The following is a 14,367-nucleotide window of genomic DNA, read 5'->3' as shown; positions in this document are numbered from 1 at the left end:
TTTTGCCTGCTGTTGCCAAAGCTTCTCTGCGTGACCTGGTTGTCTGGGACCGAGAGTATACTGGGGCACATTGTAAACAACAACAAGTTTATTTTTAACATTGTTGTAATATAATTAATTAAAAATATGCTATTATGTTGTTTTTTCCTGTTTTGAGTGATATAATGAGAACTATATTCTGAGAACTGTTTTTCAATTCATATTTCAGATCATAAAATTACAATTCAATTCTAATAAACAGAGTTATTTCAGTGAGGAGCTTTTTTGTCGCCCAAACAGACTTTATTTACATGCTAGAATACTGAAGTTTACGGTTCTTGGCATCATATTACTTTTATTTCTGCATTTTAATCAAGACAAAATTAGCTTTATCACATAAAGAGGCAAATAATGCCATTGCAGACGACGTGCCTGACTGATCCAGGAGGTGGCGGTAGAGTCCTGATTTGAGTTTACGATTAAAAAAAATCACAGAAGAAGAAGGACCAATCAGCTTCTTAAGCAGCCGGAAATAACGCAGTTTTGAATCTTGGGCGGCGATTGCGTTGACATTGATCGGTAAGTTTAGTTTTGCCGTTTTATAAACACACTCGTCATAGAGAATAGCGCTCCTCGGCGGTAGTTTCGGATTAAATTTATGAGATTAAGATTTCAGGATCGGCTCCAAAACATTAGCTGAAACGCGAGTGTGCTCGTCAAAAACGAAACGTTACCTGAACTTTTGATTTCTCCGTTACAGCAGCCGGAGGAAGCTAAGATGGAGACCAGCCTGTCCAGACTGCTGGTGGGACTCTCTGTACAAATCAGCCGCAGCGATGGTGAGCTGTTATTTCTCTGTGCTGTAACGTTTCCGGCCCGAATGACAACCTTGTTGTTGTTGTCGGAGTGTGACCTGCCGTTTGTTTGTGCAAACCAGGCCGAGTGCATCTGGCAACGGTGAAATCCGTGGACACCGTCAAGTCCACGGCGATGGTGGAGTGGCATGAGAGGAACATCTTCCGAGGGAAGGAGGTCAGTAACATAGCTGACAGTAGGACCCAAACAGTGCATAATGAAAGCCTTGTGCAATATCCAGTTTCTATGACGTTTACATCTATTCAGGCTTACTGAATTTCTCCTGTGTGTTTGTGTTGTAGGTCGAAGTGAGTGAGTTGTGTACACTCAATCCAGAGCTTCTGGACCACGTCAACGCTGCCACTACCAAAGCTGCTGAGCCACCCCGTCCTGCCACTGACAAGGTACTTCACTTTTAACTGCACTCACAGCCACAAAACAAGGCACAAGAACAACTTACTAATACTCTTTTCTGAGCTGCCCCCTTGTTTTGGGTCTCCGGTAACCACAAAATAACACTTTTCTCAATGAAAGGACAAGTTGTGTCAAGCATTATAACATTACAGTTGTGAGTTTAGTACATGATTTCTGATGTAATATTATGAATGAAAATGAATTTTGCTAATTATGTGGGTTGCAAAATGTTGTTTCAATGTGATTCCTCAATGGAGGACAGATAAAGTTGACAATGATGAATTGAACAACTGTATCATTTCCCACAGAAGTATGAAGGCCGACTGCGGTCATCCAGGATTCCCGCCCCTTCTTCCTGTATGTAAATAAAGTGAACTGTTTAGTCTGTTTAACAGAATACAGAATGTAGTCTCTTAATGGCTTGTTTCCTTCCAAAAGCCTCTGCTCCAGCTGTCACCAAGGCTGAGGATTCAGGTCGGCAAGGCATGCATGCTCTTCTTTCTAAAGCAAATGACTCATATTTTCTAATCCTTTCTTTGTCAAAGTGGTGAAAGCGCAAAACCCCACAATTCTGGGAGAACTGAAATCTGCTCAGACCCCTCGTCCACCATCTTTTGACTTTAAAGATTAGTATCACAGGGATGGAAATCAAGTCATTCGGGGCTCTTGGCACTCTTTGTCTCGTCTGCCGCTTTACTAAATTCTGTGTGGGACAATAAATTATACACTATACAAAGCCTTAGAAAGAAAAGCTGTGCATCCGTCATCACTGCTGATAAAGACAGAGGAATGGTAACAGAATCTTATTTAGGCTCAAGTGGGCTATGATGACATGATGCACTGCAATTTTTTATATAACAATATTAAAAACAGTAACACCATTAGACATCAGTCAGTAATATTTTCACAGGGAAATTTTCTTGAATTAGAAGCTGCAATAACTTAATCAGCCAACCTAGCTTTGCATCTACTTTTCCATAGCTATATTTTATAACTCTACGCTCACTAATGTGCAACTGACAAATCATGTCTCTTCTTAGAATGACAAACTTGTTGCTGTGGCCACCTGTGATTTGGCATCTTATAGTTTTGTACAGTTATCTTTCATTTGTATAGGAGTTTGTGGATTGAGCCCAGTTTTTGATGTATGCTTTCAAACAATTATACATAATGTAGCTAATTAACTAATTTCTCTGCTTTCAGTTGCTAGTCGGTCTCAGGCCAGGCAGACGTGTATGTTTCAAGCTCCTCCTCCTGTTACCGCAGCAATCTCCTCTGAGTCTTCAGATGGAAGTGTAGAGAGAGTCCACTCTGCTGTCCCTCCATCATCTGTTCTTACAAATTCTGGTTAGTGGTAATCTTCTGAAAATAGAACTGGAAAAAAAAGTCACAAAGTAAAAAAATATACTAAAAGCTAATGTAGCAACAATATTGGTTGCATTTAACATTTTGGTATTGTAAGTCTTGCTCATCTTGCATCTGTATTGTATTGGTATGATTTTGATATGTGACACTGTTGAATGTGTTTAAGCAGATTTCCAAATATTGTGCAACTTAATATTTGACTTTTTGTCAGTATTTTTGAATTATGGCTTTACAAGGTCACATGCATTCTTCCATTTGTTTAGGGATTCCTAATCAGCAGCGTAAAAAGAATGACAGTAAAACAGCTCAGTCGCTGCCATTTGTCTGTGAAGCCATAAAGGAAAATGATGAACCTGAGAGGAAGCCTCCTTCAATTGCAGCCAAAGGTCAGATTTTATTTTTTTATTTTTTTTTTATAAGCATTAACATTTGTGTCCACTTTTAACATATCCTACAGAGAGAACTCTGAATGTTTAAATTAAATGAAAGTCCAGAGTTAGCTTTCTCCACAGTAAATTATTATTTTGCTTAAAGGTGCATGCATATACATGTTGATATTGCAGTGAAGTCAGAAACTGATCTATTTTTGTTTTATTCACCTCACATCTCACTGTATTCTAGGGAGGAGAAAATCTACTGTTGCCCAAGAGCTAATCAAAGGAAACAAAAGACTGTCTTGTGCTATAAAGCCTCCTGAAATGCAGACCAAGAGAGGAAAGGTGAAATTTTCTTTGCGTCATTCTTCTCCTTGAGTTATCTCTTTAATTGGAAAAGTGAATTTATTGGAACTACAGACCACAAGAAGTTTCATTTCACATTTTATTTTATTTATTTATTTATTTATTTATTTATTTTACTTTTTTTGCCCCATCTTAGTTTGGTGAGGCTTCTCGTCCAAACCAAAAATTCTATGAAATGATCCAAAACTTCAGAGAGACCTTGGAAATCACTCCCATATCCACCACTGACCTGGTAAATTTGAACTTTGAAAGTGTGTGCCATGTACGAAGCGGTGTTGATTTGCCTCTTACACCTTAACTTGTACTCTTACAGATTGAAGCTTACAAAATTTGTGTGTGTGTTCGCAAGCGGCCTCTTAACAAGCAAGGTACAGTGTATCTACACAAACTATATTCCTTTCTAGACAGATCTGATCTAAAAAAAAAAAAAAAGTATATATCAATCCAGCTGTCTTGGCAGGTGACTGAAAGCATCCTGTGTAGATGCACACAGAAGATGCTGTTATTCTATGCCCCCTTTGTAACTTCCTTTTATAACACATCTGGAAATTAAGGACAAGTTCATAGCACACGCTTGCAAAAATGGTCACTGGTGTCTTTTGAATGCTGTTTTAAACATCTTTGTATATTCCAGAGATGAATAGGAAGGAGATTGACGTGGTTTCTGTACCTGGCAATGGTGCACTACTAGTCCATGAACCAAAACAGAAGGTGGACCTCACCAAATATTTGGACAACCAAGTCTTCCACTTTGACTACTCGTTTGATGAGACCACCACCAATGACATGGTCTACAAGTAATGACCTCATTTGTCTTTTTGTATTGTGTACAAGCAACTGCGTAGATCAAATGCCAGGTTTTATGAACCAGGTGATTTCGCTAGCCTCTTCCCAAGAATTTCACGTTGACAGCTGTTTACTTCCAAAACTTTTGATTTTATTATTAAATGTGGAATTATTGTTTGTATATTATATATTATAATATATATTATTTTATTTTTTATTTTGTATTTGTATATTTTTCAGGTTCACAGCCAAGCCCTTGGTGCAGTCCATTTTCGAAAGTTGCATGGCAACATGTTTCGCCTACGGGCAGACAGGAAGTGGAAAGACACATGTAAGTCTCTGCTTGCAGGGTGGGGTTGAGCTTGTCCATTTACACCGAACCAACAGTATTAATGTCTGTCTCACCATTGTTGGATCTCCATTTAAAATTCTCCATGGCTTTAATAAAAACATCATTGGTTTTTCATGTATTTTGAAATGCCATTGAATATCTTCTTTCTAGACAATGGGAGGTGATTTCACAGGGAAGCAGCAGAACAGCGCCAAAGGGATTTATGCCTTGGCAGGTAGGATTCCCGAAGTCCCATTATATTTCCTTAGTTTTATTCTTTAAACTATTTAATAATAATTTTCTTGAGGTTCCCCTTATTTGACAATTTATTAAGAATAATTGTTTGACTCCTTCCCTTTTAGCCCAGGATGTTTTTCATTATCTCAACCACAGGAGGTATGCTGACCTGGATCTTTCTGTCTATGTCAGTTTCTTTGAGATTTACAATGGCAAGGTAAGAAAAAACATCTTCCCCTAATTTCATGAACACATTTATTGAACATAGTTAACTTACAGTGATCTCATTGAAATGATTCTTGAAGTTTTTTAAAATGATATGTACTAGCCATTATGTTTAAATATATGCATGTATTATTTTCATTTAGGTGTATGACCTGCTGAACAAGAAGGCCAAGCTCCGTGTCCTGGAGGATGACCGGCAACAGGTTCAGGTTGTAGGCCTGGAGGAGGTATACGTGACCACAGCAGAAGAGGTCATCAGGATGATACAGACAGGCAGTGCATGCAGGTATGTATATGATTTGAAGGAAAAAAAAAAGTGTGTGTGTGTATATGTATATGTGTATGTGTATGTTGCAATTCTAATCAAATTTACTCAACAAAATGCTGACTGACAGAACAGTAGTGTTTGATACTTACTAACTAAAATCCTGAATTTTTATTTATTTATTTATTTATTTTTTTGATGGCTTTATATGAAGTGCATCTTCTGGTTCAATAGATATTGTAACAGCTGGCCTATCAGTTAAGCACTATGGATCGGACATGACTTTTTTTGATTTCTAGTTTCTATTTGTGACATTCTTTAAATCAAAAACATAAAGCACCATTAATGTGACTGTTTACTCTTTCCCTCTGTCCTGCTGTCTTTCAAGAACATCAGGCCAGACGTCAGCCAATGCCAACTCATCTCGCTCTCATGCGGTCCTCCAAATTGTGCTGCGGCGCAATGACCGTGCTACCACGCTGCCTCTACATGGTAAATTTTCATTAGTGGATCTGGCTGGAAATGAGCGTGGTACAGATGTCAGCAGCAATGACCGCAGCACTTTGGTAGAGACAGCAGAGATCAACCGCAGCCTGCTGGCTCTCAAGGTAGACTATTGCTAAGATGGACGCATGCACATAACAAATTGGTTTGTTTGACTGAAGTGAGACAAATCTGTTTTCTCTGTCTGACTGATGAGTCAAATTGAGACCATTAAAAAGAAAAAAGGTAGACTGCTCCCAATCGCAGTGCTCAAATATTAATCATTAATGCGCGCAGCCCCCTTAAAGGATGCTAATGTGTCATTTATGTGCCCTGTAGGAATGCATTCGTTCACTGGGAAAAAACAGTGATCACATTCCTTTCCGTATGAGCACTTTAACCAAAGTCCTCAGGGATTCCTTCATTGGAGAAAATTCCAAGACCTGCATGGTATGGGAAAACATTACTGACTACATGAGTGATGCAGAATGGACACCACACACACTGATGTGACTTTGTACGTGACCTTACACACAATATGTATAACTCTGTTTTCACTTGTCTTTTTCAATAGATTGCTATGGTATCTCCAGGCATGGCCTCATGTGAATATACAATGAACACATTGCGTTACGCTGACAGGTAGGTGCTTGGTTAATGAAATTTCATTTGATTCCAAGTTCCTACTTTTTTTTTTTTGTAAATAAATATGTCTGAGAAAATAAAGGTTTAACCTCTTCCATCCTCTGCAGAGTAAAAGAACTGAATGGCAACTCTAAAGCCAGTAGAGCAGTGAAGGCACAAGAGCCTTTAAGTAGCTCATCCTCAGATGAGGTCAGCTTGCACAGTATTAATACAAAATAACTATTGATAATATTATTTGTTCATTTTGCTTTAATTTTTTTTTTTTTTTTTTTTTTTTTTTTTTGTGTGTTTTAGGAATCTGTTGAGGACACCAATGTCTATGATGCCATATCCCAGGTGGCAGATCTGGAGGAGAAAGTTTATGTAGAACTCCAGGTGGTTTTCTTAACTCTGCCATAAATCATAATGCCTAAGAATTAGAATAGGCTTGGCAGGTTTTCACATCATAATCATCTTTGTATTTCAGAGGGCAACTGAACTTGTCAAGGCAATGGAAAAAACCTCATACAACATTGAGATGGGACTTCCCGACATAGTGGATCATTCAAGGAAGTTAATGGGTTTGTGCAACGCCGCTTGATTATTTATTTATTTATTTATTTATTTATTTATTAATTATTTTTTTATTATTATTTTATTTTTTTTACTCTAAACCTAATTTGTTATATAAAGTAAAATCTACTAAATTGCAGAATAGTTTCTGCCCAATGTCCTTATTATTCTCATTAAGGGAATTGAACTCTTGCATCCACCCTGAAACCTGACACTTTACCAAAAATATACAATGCAACTACAAACTGCATTATTACTTAACATGTTCTTGGAGGGAAAGGTTCTTTCAAATAGTACATTTAGCAATCCTAAATTGCCTTCTAGCTCAGGGAGACCATTAGTGCCAGATTAATTAATGTCAGCAAATATCAGAAAAAAACTTGCATGCAGGACCGAAATCTGGCTGGATGTGTGTGCTTTACGTGTGTTTACTCTGTTTTTGTTTTGTTTCTTTCATAGACACAGTAATGGCTTTGCAGTCGGCCGTGGATCAGGAGAGAAGGGCAAGGCTGAATCACTGAGATAAATTCAACCACAAATCCAGACTCACAGACTTCTTCATAGAAAAAGCAACTCTTTTTTTTTGGTTTTGTTCTTTTAATTACCTAAATAAAATGTATTCAAACACTCAAACACTAATTCACTAAACATATTTTAAATTGTGTAATAAATTACCGGTGAAAATTGTTGGCTGCAGAACATTTAGCTATGGATGTTTTTATTTATTTATTTTTTTTCTATGACTGCTTCCATTTGCTGATTGTTTGAAGTTGTCTTTGACCCAGAAACAGCACACTAAATTTCACACTGTCACAATAGTAGCATAACTTATCTGAAGAATATTAATGATAACAGAACAGTTCTTCCTATTTGCATAAAATCACACTCATTAAGGCTCCTTTTTAGTGGAATATATTTAATGACTGAATAGGGATATAACTCAGCCATAATCCCCTCTGAATTTTTGTGGTTAAAATTAGTCTAGTTTGTTTATATCTGCGCCACGACAGCTTGTGGTAGGACACAACTGTTGGTTAAATACAGATGAAGACTTGGAAAAATGGGAAACGATCAGTAAAAACCTAATGTCCTGCTGTTGCATTATGGGTGAAACCCCATCAAAAAGATAAACTGTGATTAAGTTAAGAAAAAAAAAGTAGTTTTTGTCATTAATTAGACAGTTTCTTATGATTTAGCACATAACATATAACAATTAGTATGAGAATGAAAGGTCTATGTCGAAGTTATCAGTCAAGCTGCCAGTGCAGTAGATGGCGCTCTCAGTGGCCTGTAGTATTACAGACCCCAGATCAGCACCAGAGGGAGAAAAGGCCCAACCACAGACATGAGCACACAAACCCCTGCTGACCCAACTGATCAACAGTGATGGGAAGTGTCCATGTATGTTTTGTGACTGACTCCTGCTGGATGGGAAGCAGAAATTCAAATTCAAACTAGAGTTTTTCTGCCTCTTTCCTGATCACCCAAAGTGGAGCTGTGTGGATATTAACCAGGTGTTTTAGCACAATATCATGTGCCACAAGTAATATATATTCAATATAGTTCCCTGTTGCTGAGCCTATTTTATGCTTGTTAACCTTTCATCTAATCTCTGCAAAAACAAGCTGTTTGTCATGTTGGGAAGTAAAGTGCGTTGCAGGGTAAAGGTGAGTCAGCATGTCTCTGTATGTCTTATTGTGTGAATGATGCATGTAAGTGAGTTTCCTTCATGATAAAGCATATATCTATCATATCACAATATCCAAATAATATAATATTGCACCTGTAAATGAAAAATAAGATGGAGGTTACTGATCTACCAGTTGACCAGCACAGGTGACTAACCTATGGTGTAGTGGTTAGCGCAGTGGCCCCACAAAAAAAGAAAGGATTTGATGGATTATCGGATAACACGCTGACTGACTGAGCAGACCCCTCCAGAGACTGCAGACAGACAGCATTGGTCATGTTACTGCTGTAACCACGTGAATAATTAAACAAAAGACCAGAAGATCCGTAGCCTGACTGGTGAATCAATCACTAATTTCTACACTGAGCCTGTGCAGCGGCCATGAGACAAGTGAACGACAGACTCAGGACTGAGTCGTGAACGAATCTGAAACTGTGGCGCGCGTGCGCGGATCGGGAAAAAAAAGAAGAAAGAACGACTCGCCCACTGAGAGGACTTGTGACTCCCGAGTCATACAAAAGATTAGTTCAAAATGAACGAATCGTTCACGAACGGCACGTCACCACTGAGGAAACATACTCCCGAACGGTTGGCGATGAAGTGGCTCCGTTTTTCTCTCCTCGTCCTGGGCGTTTTTACGCTGTGCTGCGCCTCGTCCGGGGACAGCAGCGGGGTGAAGAAGATGAAGATGCAGTTCGCCACCGGACCCCTCCTGAAGTTTCAGATTTGGTGAGGCAAAATCTGGCGAGTCATTGCAAGCTAGCTCGAAACTCCGCGGCTAACAGCAACACGGGCCGAGAGGAGCTAGCTGACAGCTAGCTCATGCTAACGCGTTAGCTTCTGGAGAAAGAGCCCGCCTCGGTTATTTATTAGTGAAATGACTCAACAATTGTTGGAAATGCAAACATGGGATTTTTTTTCCTTTAAATTTCCCCCTTCACCTTGTTCATATTGTAATATTTCATTTGAAACATCCCCCTACTTCCGCTGTCTTTGGTAAATCGAGTAACCGAAGTCTCTCGACCAGCTTACAGAGAAGTGCTTTGAAAAAGAAAAGGAAACGACATAGATTTCTTAAATGTAACTTAAGGTGATTAATTTTGATGCAAACTCATTACAACTATTGAAAAAAATGCAACGTAAAGAAATTGCTGATTTATCATAAAATGCAGCAAGTTGTGTAGAAAAGGTGATGATGTCTTCTGACTAAAGTAAATTGTAGGACACAGATATTTGAATTGTCAGTTGTTGCTCTCCCCATAAACAAATGTTTCTAAGAGGGACACAGGACGCTGGAGTACAATGTTGTGTTAGTTGGTGCTAAATCTGTATAATTTAACATGAAGAAGTAAAAACCCAAACAAATGGTCCACACACAGCAGTGCGATTCAGGACTAAGTTCACAATCAAGCTGTGTTGTTGCTGTTTCCTTTCACCTACTTTGTTCTTACAACTGCACAGTGTGTCTGACAATGTGTTTGTTTTCCAACAGCATTTCCTGAGGGTACAAGCGGGTGTTTGAGGAGTACACGCAGGCCTTGTACCAGCGGTACCCAGACATCCGCATTGAAGGGGAAAATTATCTTCCTATGCCCCTCTATCGGTGAGAGAGAGTTTGTCTGCCTTCTTACAAGTGGATTATATCCAGCTTTATTAAAGCGGACTGAGAGCCGCCTGAGATTAGCTGTCATTTGAGTGGGGAAGTGGAGTTCTCATGCAGCCAGGCTTATCCAGCTGTGAATTTGTCTTTGGTGGTTTTCCACATCTAGAGAAAATGATATGAAATTGGCAAAACTTGGGTCCAACTTTGAATATGTTATCGCAATTTGTTATTGATTGTTTTCTGTGTTATTTGAGTTACGGCACGAATCTCTTTTTGTTGAGGAGCGCCTTGCTAAACATTTAACATCTAGGGTTAGGGTAAAGTAATGTTTACATTTACTTATTTGGTAGACATGTTCATTCAAAGCAGCCTGACTATTGAGGGACCATACAACCCTGCAATAAATGTCTCATTCAGACAAAAAGTTCCACGACATTGCATGATTGTAGGTCACAGGACTGTTGCTTTAGACAACAGCTGCTTTAGTGTAAAATCTAGTGCTTATAATTCTCAAAAAAACTGTCTCGTCATTTGATGTTGATTTTGTTGCGGGATTTTTTTTCTAACTTTTTCTCTACAAAATAGAATTTTGATGAAATTTTAATATTCAAGTGTTATTGAATTTAAATTAGTGGGGTTTTGACCTCTTAGCACATCATATTTTGGGTGGTCTAAAACACAGTACAAAATTTTCCTCTACAAGGGCTTGGTTTCCACATATGAGGCCATTATATGTCCACTTAGTGGTGGCAGAAGAGTATAATACATTACATGTTAGATTAGAGATAACCAACATCATGAAAATGAAATTAGTATGTTCAGGTCTTAGGAGGTTACATGTGGTTTTGCATATTTGCATCACTAGTTTGTGCAGCAGTCCCAGGTGCTGTAGTTGAAGGTGTGGCACAACTGAGATCAGTGAACTGTTAATAAACACACTGGAGATTAGCTCCATGAAAGAGAAGACATGGTATCACAGCCTGGGCAACAATTTTCCAGCGTTAGTTTTTCTTGAATGATGCCAGTCACTGGAAGAATGAGCTTATGTTCACCAAGTCTTCTACTTGTACATGTCAAGTCTTCTACATGTCAAGTTAAAATGTGTGAACATGATGAAGGCACCTCTGTATTGCAGGGGGATAATCCTAGTTTATTTCATCCATATATAAATTTGTATTTGTGTGTCTATATATATATATATATATATATAAAAAAGACACTTGATCAATAAAGAAATGGTATTAAACAGCACTTTCTTTTTCCCCTCAGACACATTGCTTCCTTCCTGTCTGTGTTTAAGCTGCTGGTTATTGGCCTGATTATTATCGGCAGGGATCCATTCGCTCTCTTTGGTATGCAAGCCCCGGGCATCTGGGAGTGGGGCCAAGGAAATAAGGTAAAGTTTCCTGGAACGAATGGGATATTACAGCCCTCAACAAATGGAGGAACACTATAATTTTCAGGTGTAATAGTATGGTAGAGTGCGGAGTCAGTATGATGCAGCTGAGCAATTGTTTTGTAGGTAATCACCACAAGCATCACACAGGAGCGCTTGAATCTAGAAATGAAGGAGTGAGCATTAATTTGGCTGTGTGTCTGATACAATCGTGTGCATACATGCTGCTAAGTACAACTCTACCCAGGGGATTTCATTAGCAGTTCATTCAGGGTCTTCAGGCTGTGTGTTAAGTATTGTTTGGTTTGGCTGTTAATCCCAGGGTTGCAGTTATCCCGAAGGCTCAGGGAGCATGGCCAATGACTGCAAAATCAAATATTTGCTAATAAAATATTCTTGACCTCTAATTTCTTTATATTCTGACAGCTATCACTACATGAATTTCCCTAAGGAAACATTCAAGTCTCATGAACTATTCTAGACTCTATAATATAAGAAGAGCTCTAGCAGTTGGGATTAAATAAGAAACTTGAAGTTTGCCCCATTCTCAGTTGTTGCAGAATGCTTGTTGCTCAGTGATTGTCGAATTTTAACCAAAATGTGTATTGGCTAAAAACTACAGTTTCCTAAAGTAGTTTCACATTACATCATTAGGGTGCCATGTTCATTCTGAGTGTCATTGTTGCCATGTTATCAACAGCGTCTTTTTAAGTGCACTATTCTTGTGAGCTTTTGATTGAACGCAGTACGGGAAAATGGTGTTAACAGCCAGTTTAAATAAAATAAATGAAAAAAGTTTTGTGACTCAAATTTCTGGTGTGTTTGTTTCAGATATATGCCTGCATGATGGTGTTCTTCTTCAGCAATATGATTGAAAACCAGTTAATGTCCACAGGAGCATTTGAAATAACATTAAATGGTGAGCATGAGTCAAATGCCCGAAGCATTCTGCATCAGCCAACAGCAGTTGACTGATGTTTTTTTTTTTTTTTTTTTTTTTTTTAATTTATTTATTTATTTATTTTGTTTTGCTGAAGTTAAACTAATAATATTAAATGAAATGCAGTATTATGTAATTATTATTTGGATGGCTGCAAACAACAAATATGTATAGATAAAAAAGGAGGGATTTAAAGTGAAACAACTATTGTCTCCCCATAGATGTGCCAGTATGGTCGAAACTGGAATCCGGTCACCTGCCCTCCATGCAGCAGCTTGTACAAATCCTGGACAATGAGATGAAGATGAACGTTCACATGAACACAAGAACACACCACCACTCCTAACCCTGCTCCATAATTCCTGGCTGGAGCTAAAAGCCCCTCCATGTGAGTATCAGTGTGTCAGCATTGTTTTCCTTGTAGATGTTTTATCATACATTTCTAGTCTTTTTGCTCCTTTACTTGTAAAACACACTTATCAGACACAACAGTCTTCTACTGCACCTGATTGCCTCTCTCTGCCTTTTAAGGTTTGAGGTGGGTTTCTCTCTGGGCCGTGAAGTGATATTTATGAACGTCTGCGCTGAAGGCAGGAAAACTGCTAGCACAGACTGGATGCCCCATCACTCCTCACTACGCCCTTTTGAGACATCCTACCCTGACGCCAGAGTGGGATCCATGGCAACAGTGCTGGCCATTCTGTCATTTTCTTGTACTAGTCATACAACTGCAGATTTGATCCAAATGACACCAGTGGTCCCATAAAGAGAGATTTAACAATTAAGTCTTATAGTCTTTAACATGTTGCATATGAATGATTTATGTAAAAAACTGTCATTTGTACCACTGAGCCATATGTAGGATTTTAAGTTTCTGTTCTAAAAGTAGCTTAGCTGTGTAGAAAATGCAACAATTTAAATCTGTTAGGACTATTGTGAGAATAACATTGGGGAAATGTGTTTTGGTATGATTTCTGGATAATTTTTATATTTGCATAACTTGGAGGAAGCTAAGAAGATTAATAAAACATATTGTAACTATTTAACTGTGGTATGATGTTTGCATTTGCTGATTGATGTGGCCTCAGCTGTAAATGATGGGCCAAATGAGATCATCATTTTACCTGTTGTTTATAATAGTTATGCAGTGAGGTGGATCATGTAGCATCTCATCGATGTTTACTTCAGTAAAAAGAAACTTGAAGAAATGAAAATCTGCTAAGTGGCTCAGAGCTAAAACCAAACAACCTGTCAGGTCATGAGTGCACAGCATTTAGCCATCTGCTCAATCTAATGTTATTAGGAAGACCTGAGACTACACTTCTGTAATCAGATAAGCCAAAACAGACCAGACATAAATCCAATGAAGGACCGACGTAAGGTTGTAGAGCCACAGCAGATTCAGAAAATATTCCTGTTGCAGAATAAAGTCATCCTTTTTGCAAGCTCTAGTTGTAGCTAAATGAAATTTGGCAGGTGCAATGACTCTTTTATATTCATTTATTACACACCAAAGAACAAGCTCCCTTGTGGATTAAAAAAAAGACCAAGATCTTTTTTTTTTTTTATCACCAGTGTAAAAAAGTGACCTATACTGTGACTAGAGATGGTCTAACTTTGCAATGGTTGAATACCTGTGAAAAGCACCTGTATGTCTATTTAAGACAATCTTGAAGACACTCATGGATGAAGGCTCTGTCTCTATCATCCATCATCAGATTAGCACTGACTTTCAGAAGTCTTTGGGCAACAGCATGGAGGTGAGGGGCGTGCACGGTCTTGGGCAGTCCAGGGTGGGATGGTGTCATCAGATACTGGTGAAGATGATGAATGACCAGGTGGATCTTAAACCTGGCTGCCA

At 38.5% G+C, this 14,367-nt stretch overlaps 2 protein-coding genes across 3 annotated transcripts; both read left to right on the top strand.

Annotated features, from left to right (window-relative positions):
* Nucleotides 1-530: 530 nt before the first annotated feature.
* kif2c (kinesin family member 2C) lies at nucleotides 531-7,556 on the top strand. Of its 2 annotated transcripts, XM_029524874.1 has the most exons (23): nucleotides 531-558; nucleotides 740-818; nucleotides 917-1,011; nucleotides 1,137-1,238; nucleotides 1,557-1,605; nucleotides 1,687-1,722; nucleotides 2,452-2,595; nucleotides 2,877-2,999; nucleotides 3,235-3,332; nucleotides 3,490-3,585; nucleotides 3,667-3,721; nucleotides 3,988-4,150; nucleotides 4,380-4,470; nucleotides 4,642-4,705; nucleotides 4,833-4,924; nucleotides 5,076-5,218; nucleotides 5,586-5,805; nucleotides 6,020-6,130; nucleotides 6,255-6,322; nucleotides 6,433-6,514; nucleotides 6,620-6,700; nucleotides 6,792-6,885; nucleotides 7,337-7,556. In XM_029524874.1, exons 2-23 carry the CDS (start codon nucleotides 758-760, stop codon nucleotides 7,396-7,398), a joined length of 2,130 nt encoding a protein of 709 aa, XP_029380734.1. In that variant the 5' UTR covers nucleotides 531-558; nucleotides 740-757; the 3' UTR covers nucleotides 7,399-7,556. The 2 variants fall into 2 exon arrangements, with proteins under 2 accessions (XP_029380734.1, XP_029380735.1); XM_029524875.1 differs by lacking the exons at nucleotides 531-558; nucleotides 1,687-1,722 and having other exon boundaries at nucleotides 613-818.
* Nucleotides 7,557-9,072: 1,516 nt separating this feature from the next.
* On the top strand, nucleotides 9,073-13,552 carry selenot1a (selenoprotein T, 1a). Its single transcript, XM_029525076.1, has 6 exons — nucleotides 9,073-9,296; nucleotides 10,060-10,170; nucleotides 11,440-11,566; nucleotides 12,398-12,485; nucleotides 12,728-12,894; nucleotides 13,038-13,552. Exons 1-5 carry the CDS (start codon nucleotides 9,100-9,102, stop codon nucleotides 12,850-12,852), a joined length of 648 nt encoding a protein of 215 aa, XP_029380936.1. The 5' UTR covers nucleotides 9,073-9,099; the 3' UTR covers nucleotides 12,853-12,894; nucleotides 13,038-13,552.
* The last annotated feature ends 815 nt before the right edge of the window (nucleotides 13,553-14,367 follow it).

Source organism: Echeneis naucrates, chromosome 17 (assembly GCF_900963305.1).
Source record: "Echeneis naucrates chromosome 17, fEcheNa1.1, whole genome shotgun sequence".
NCBI lineage: Eukaryota > Metazoa > Chordata > Actinopteri > Carangiformes > Echeneidae > Echeneis > Echeneis naucrates.
This window is presented reverse-complemented; position numbering and strand designations above follow the sequence as displayed.

Coding starts and splice junctions, on each gene's coding strand:
- kif2c (XM_029524874.1), top strand. CDS start 758: ATGGAGACCAGCCTGTCCAGACTGCTGGTGGGACTCTCTGTACAAATC. Junction 1,239..1,556: donor CCCGTCCTGCCACTGACAAG/GTACTTCACTTT, acceptor CATTTCCCACAG/AAGTATGAAGGCCGACTGCG. Junction 3,333..3,489: donor TGCAGACCAAGAGAGGAAAG/GTGAAATTTTCT, acceptor GCCCCATCTTAG/TTTGGTGAGGCTTCTCGTCC.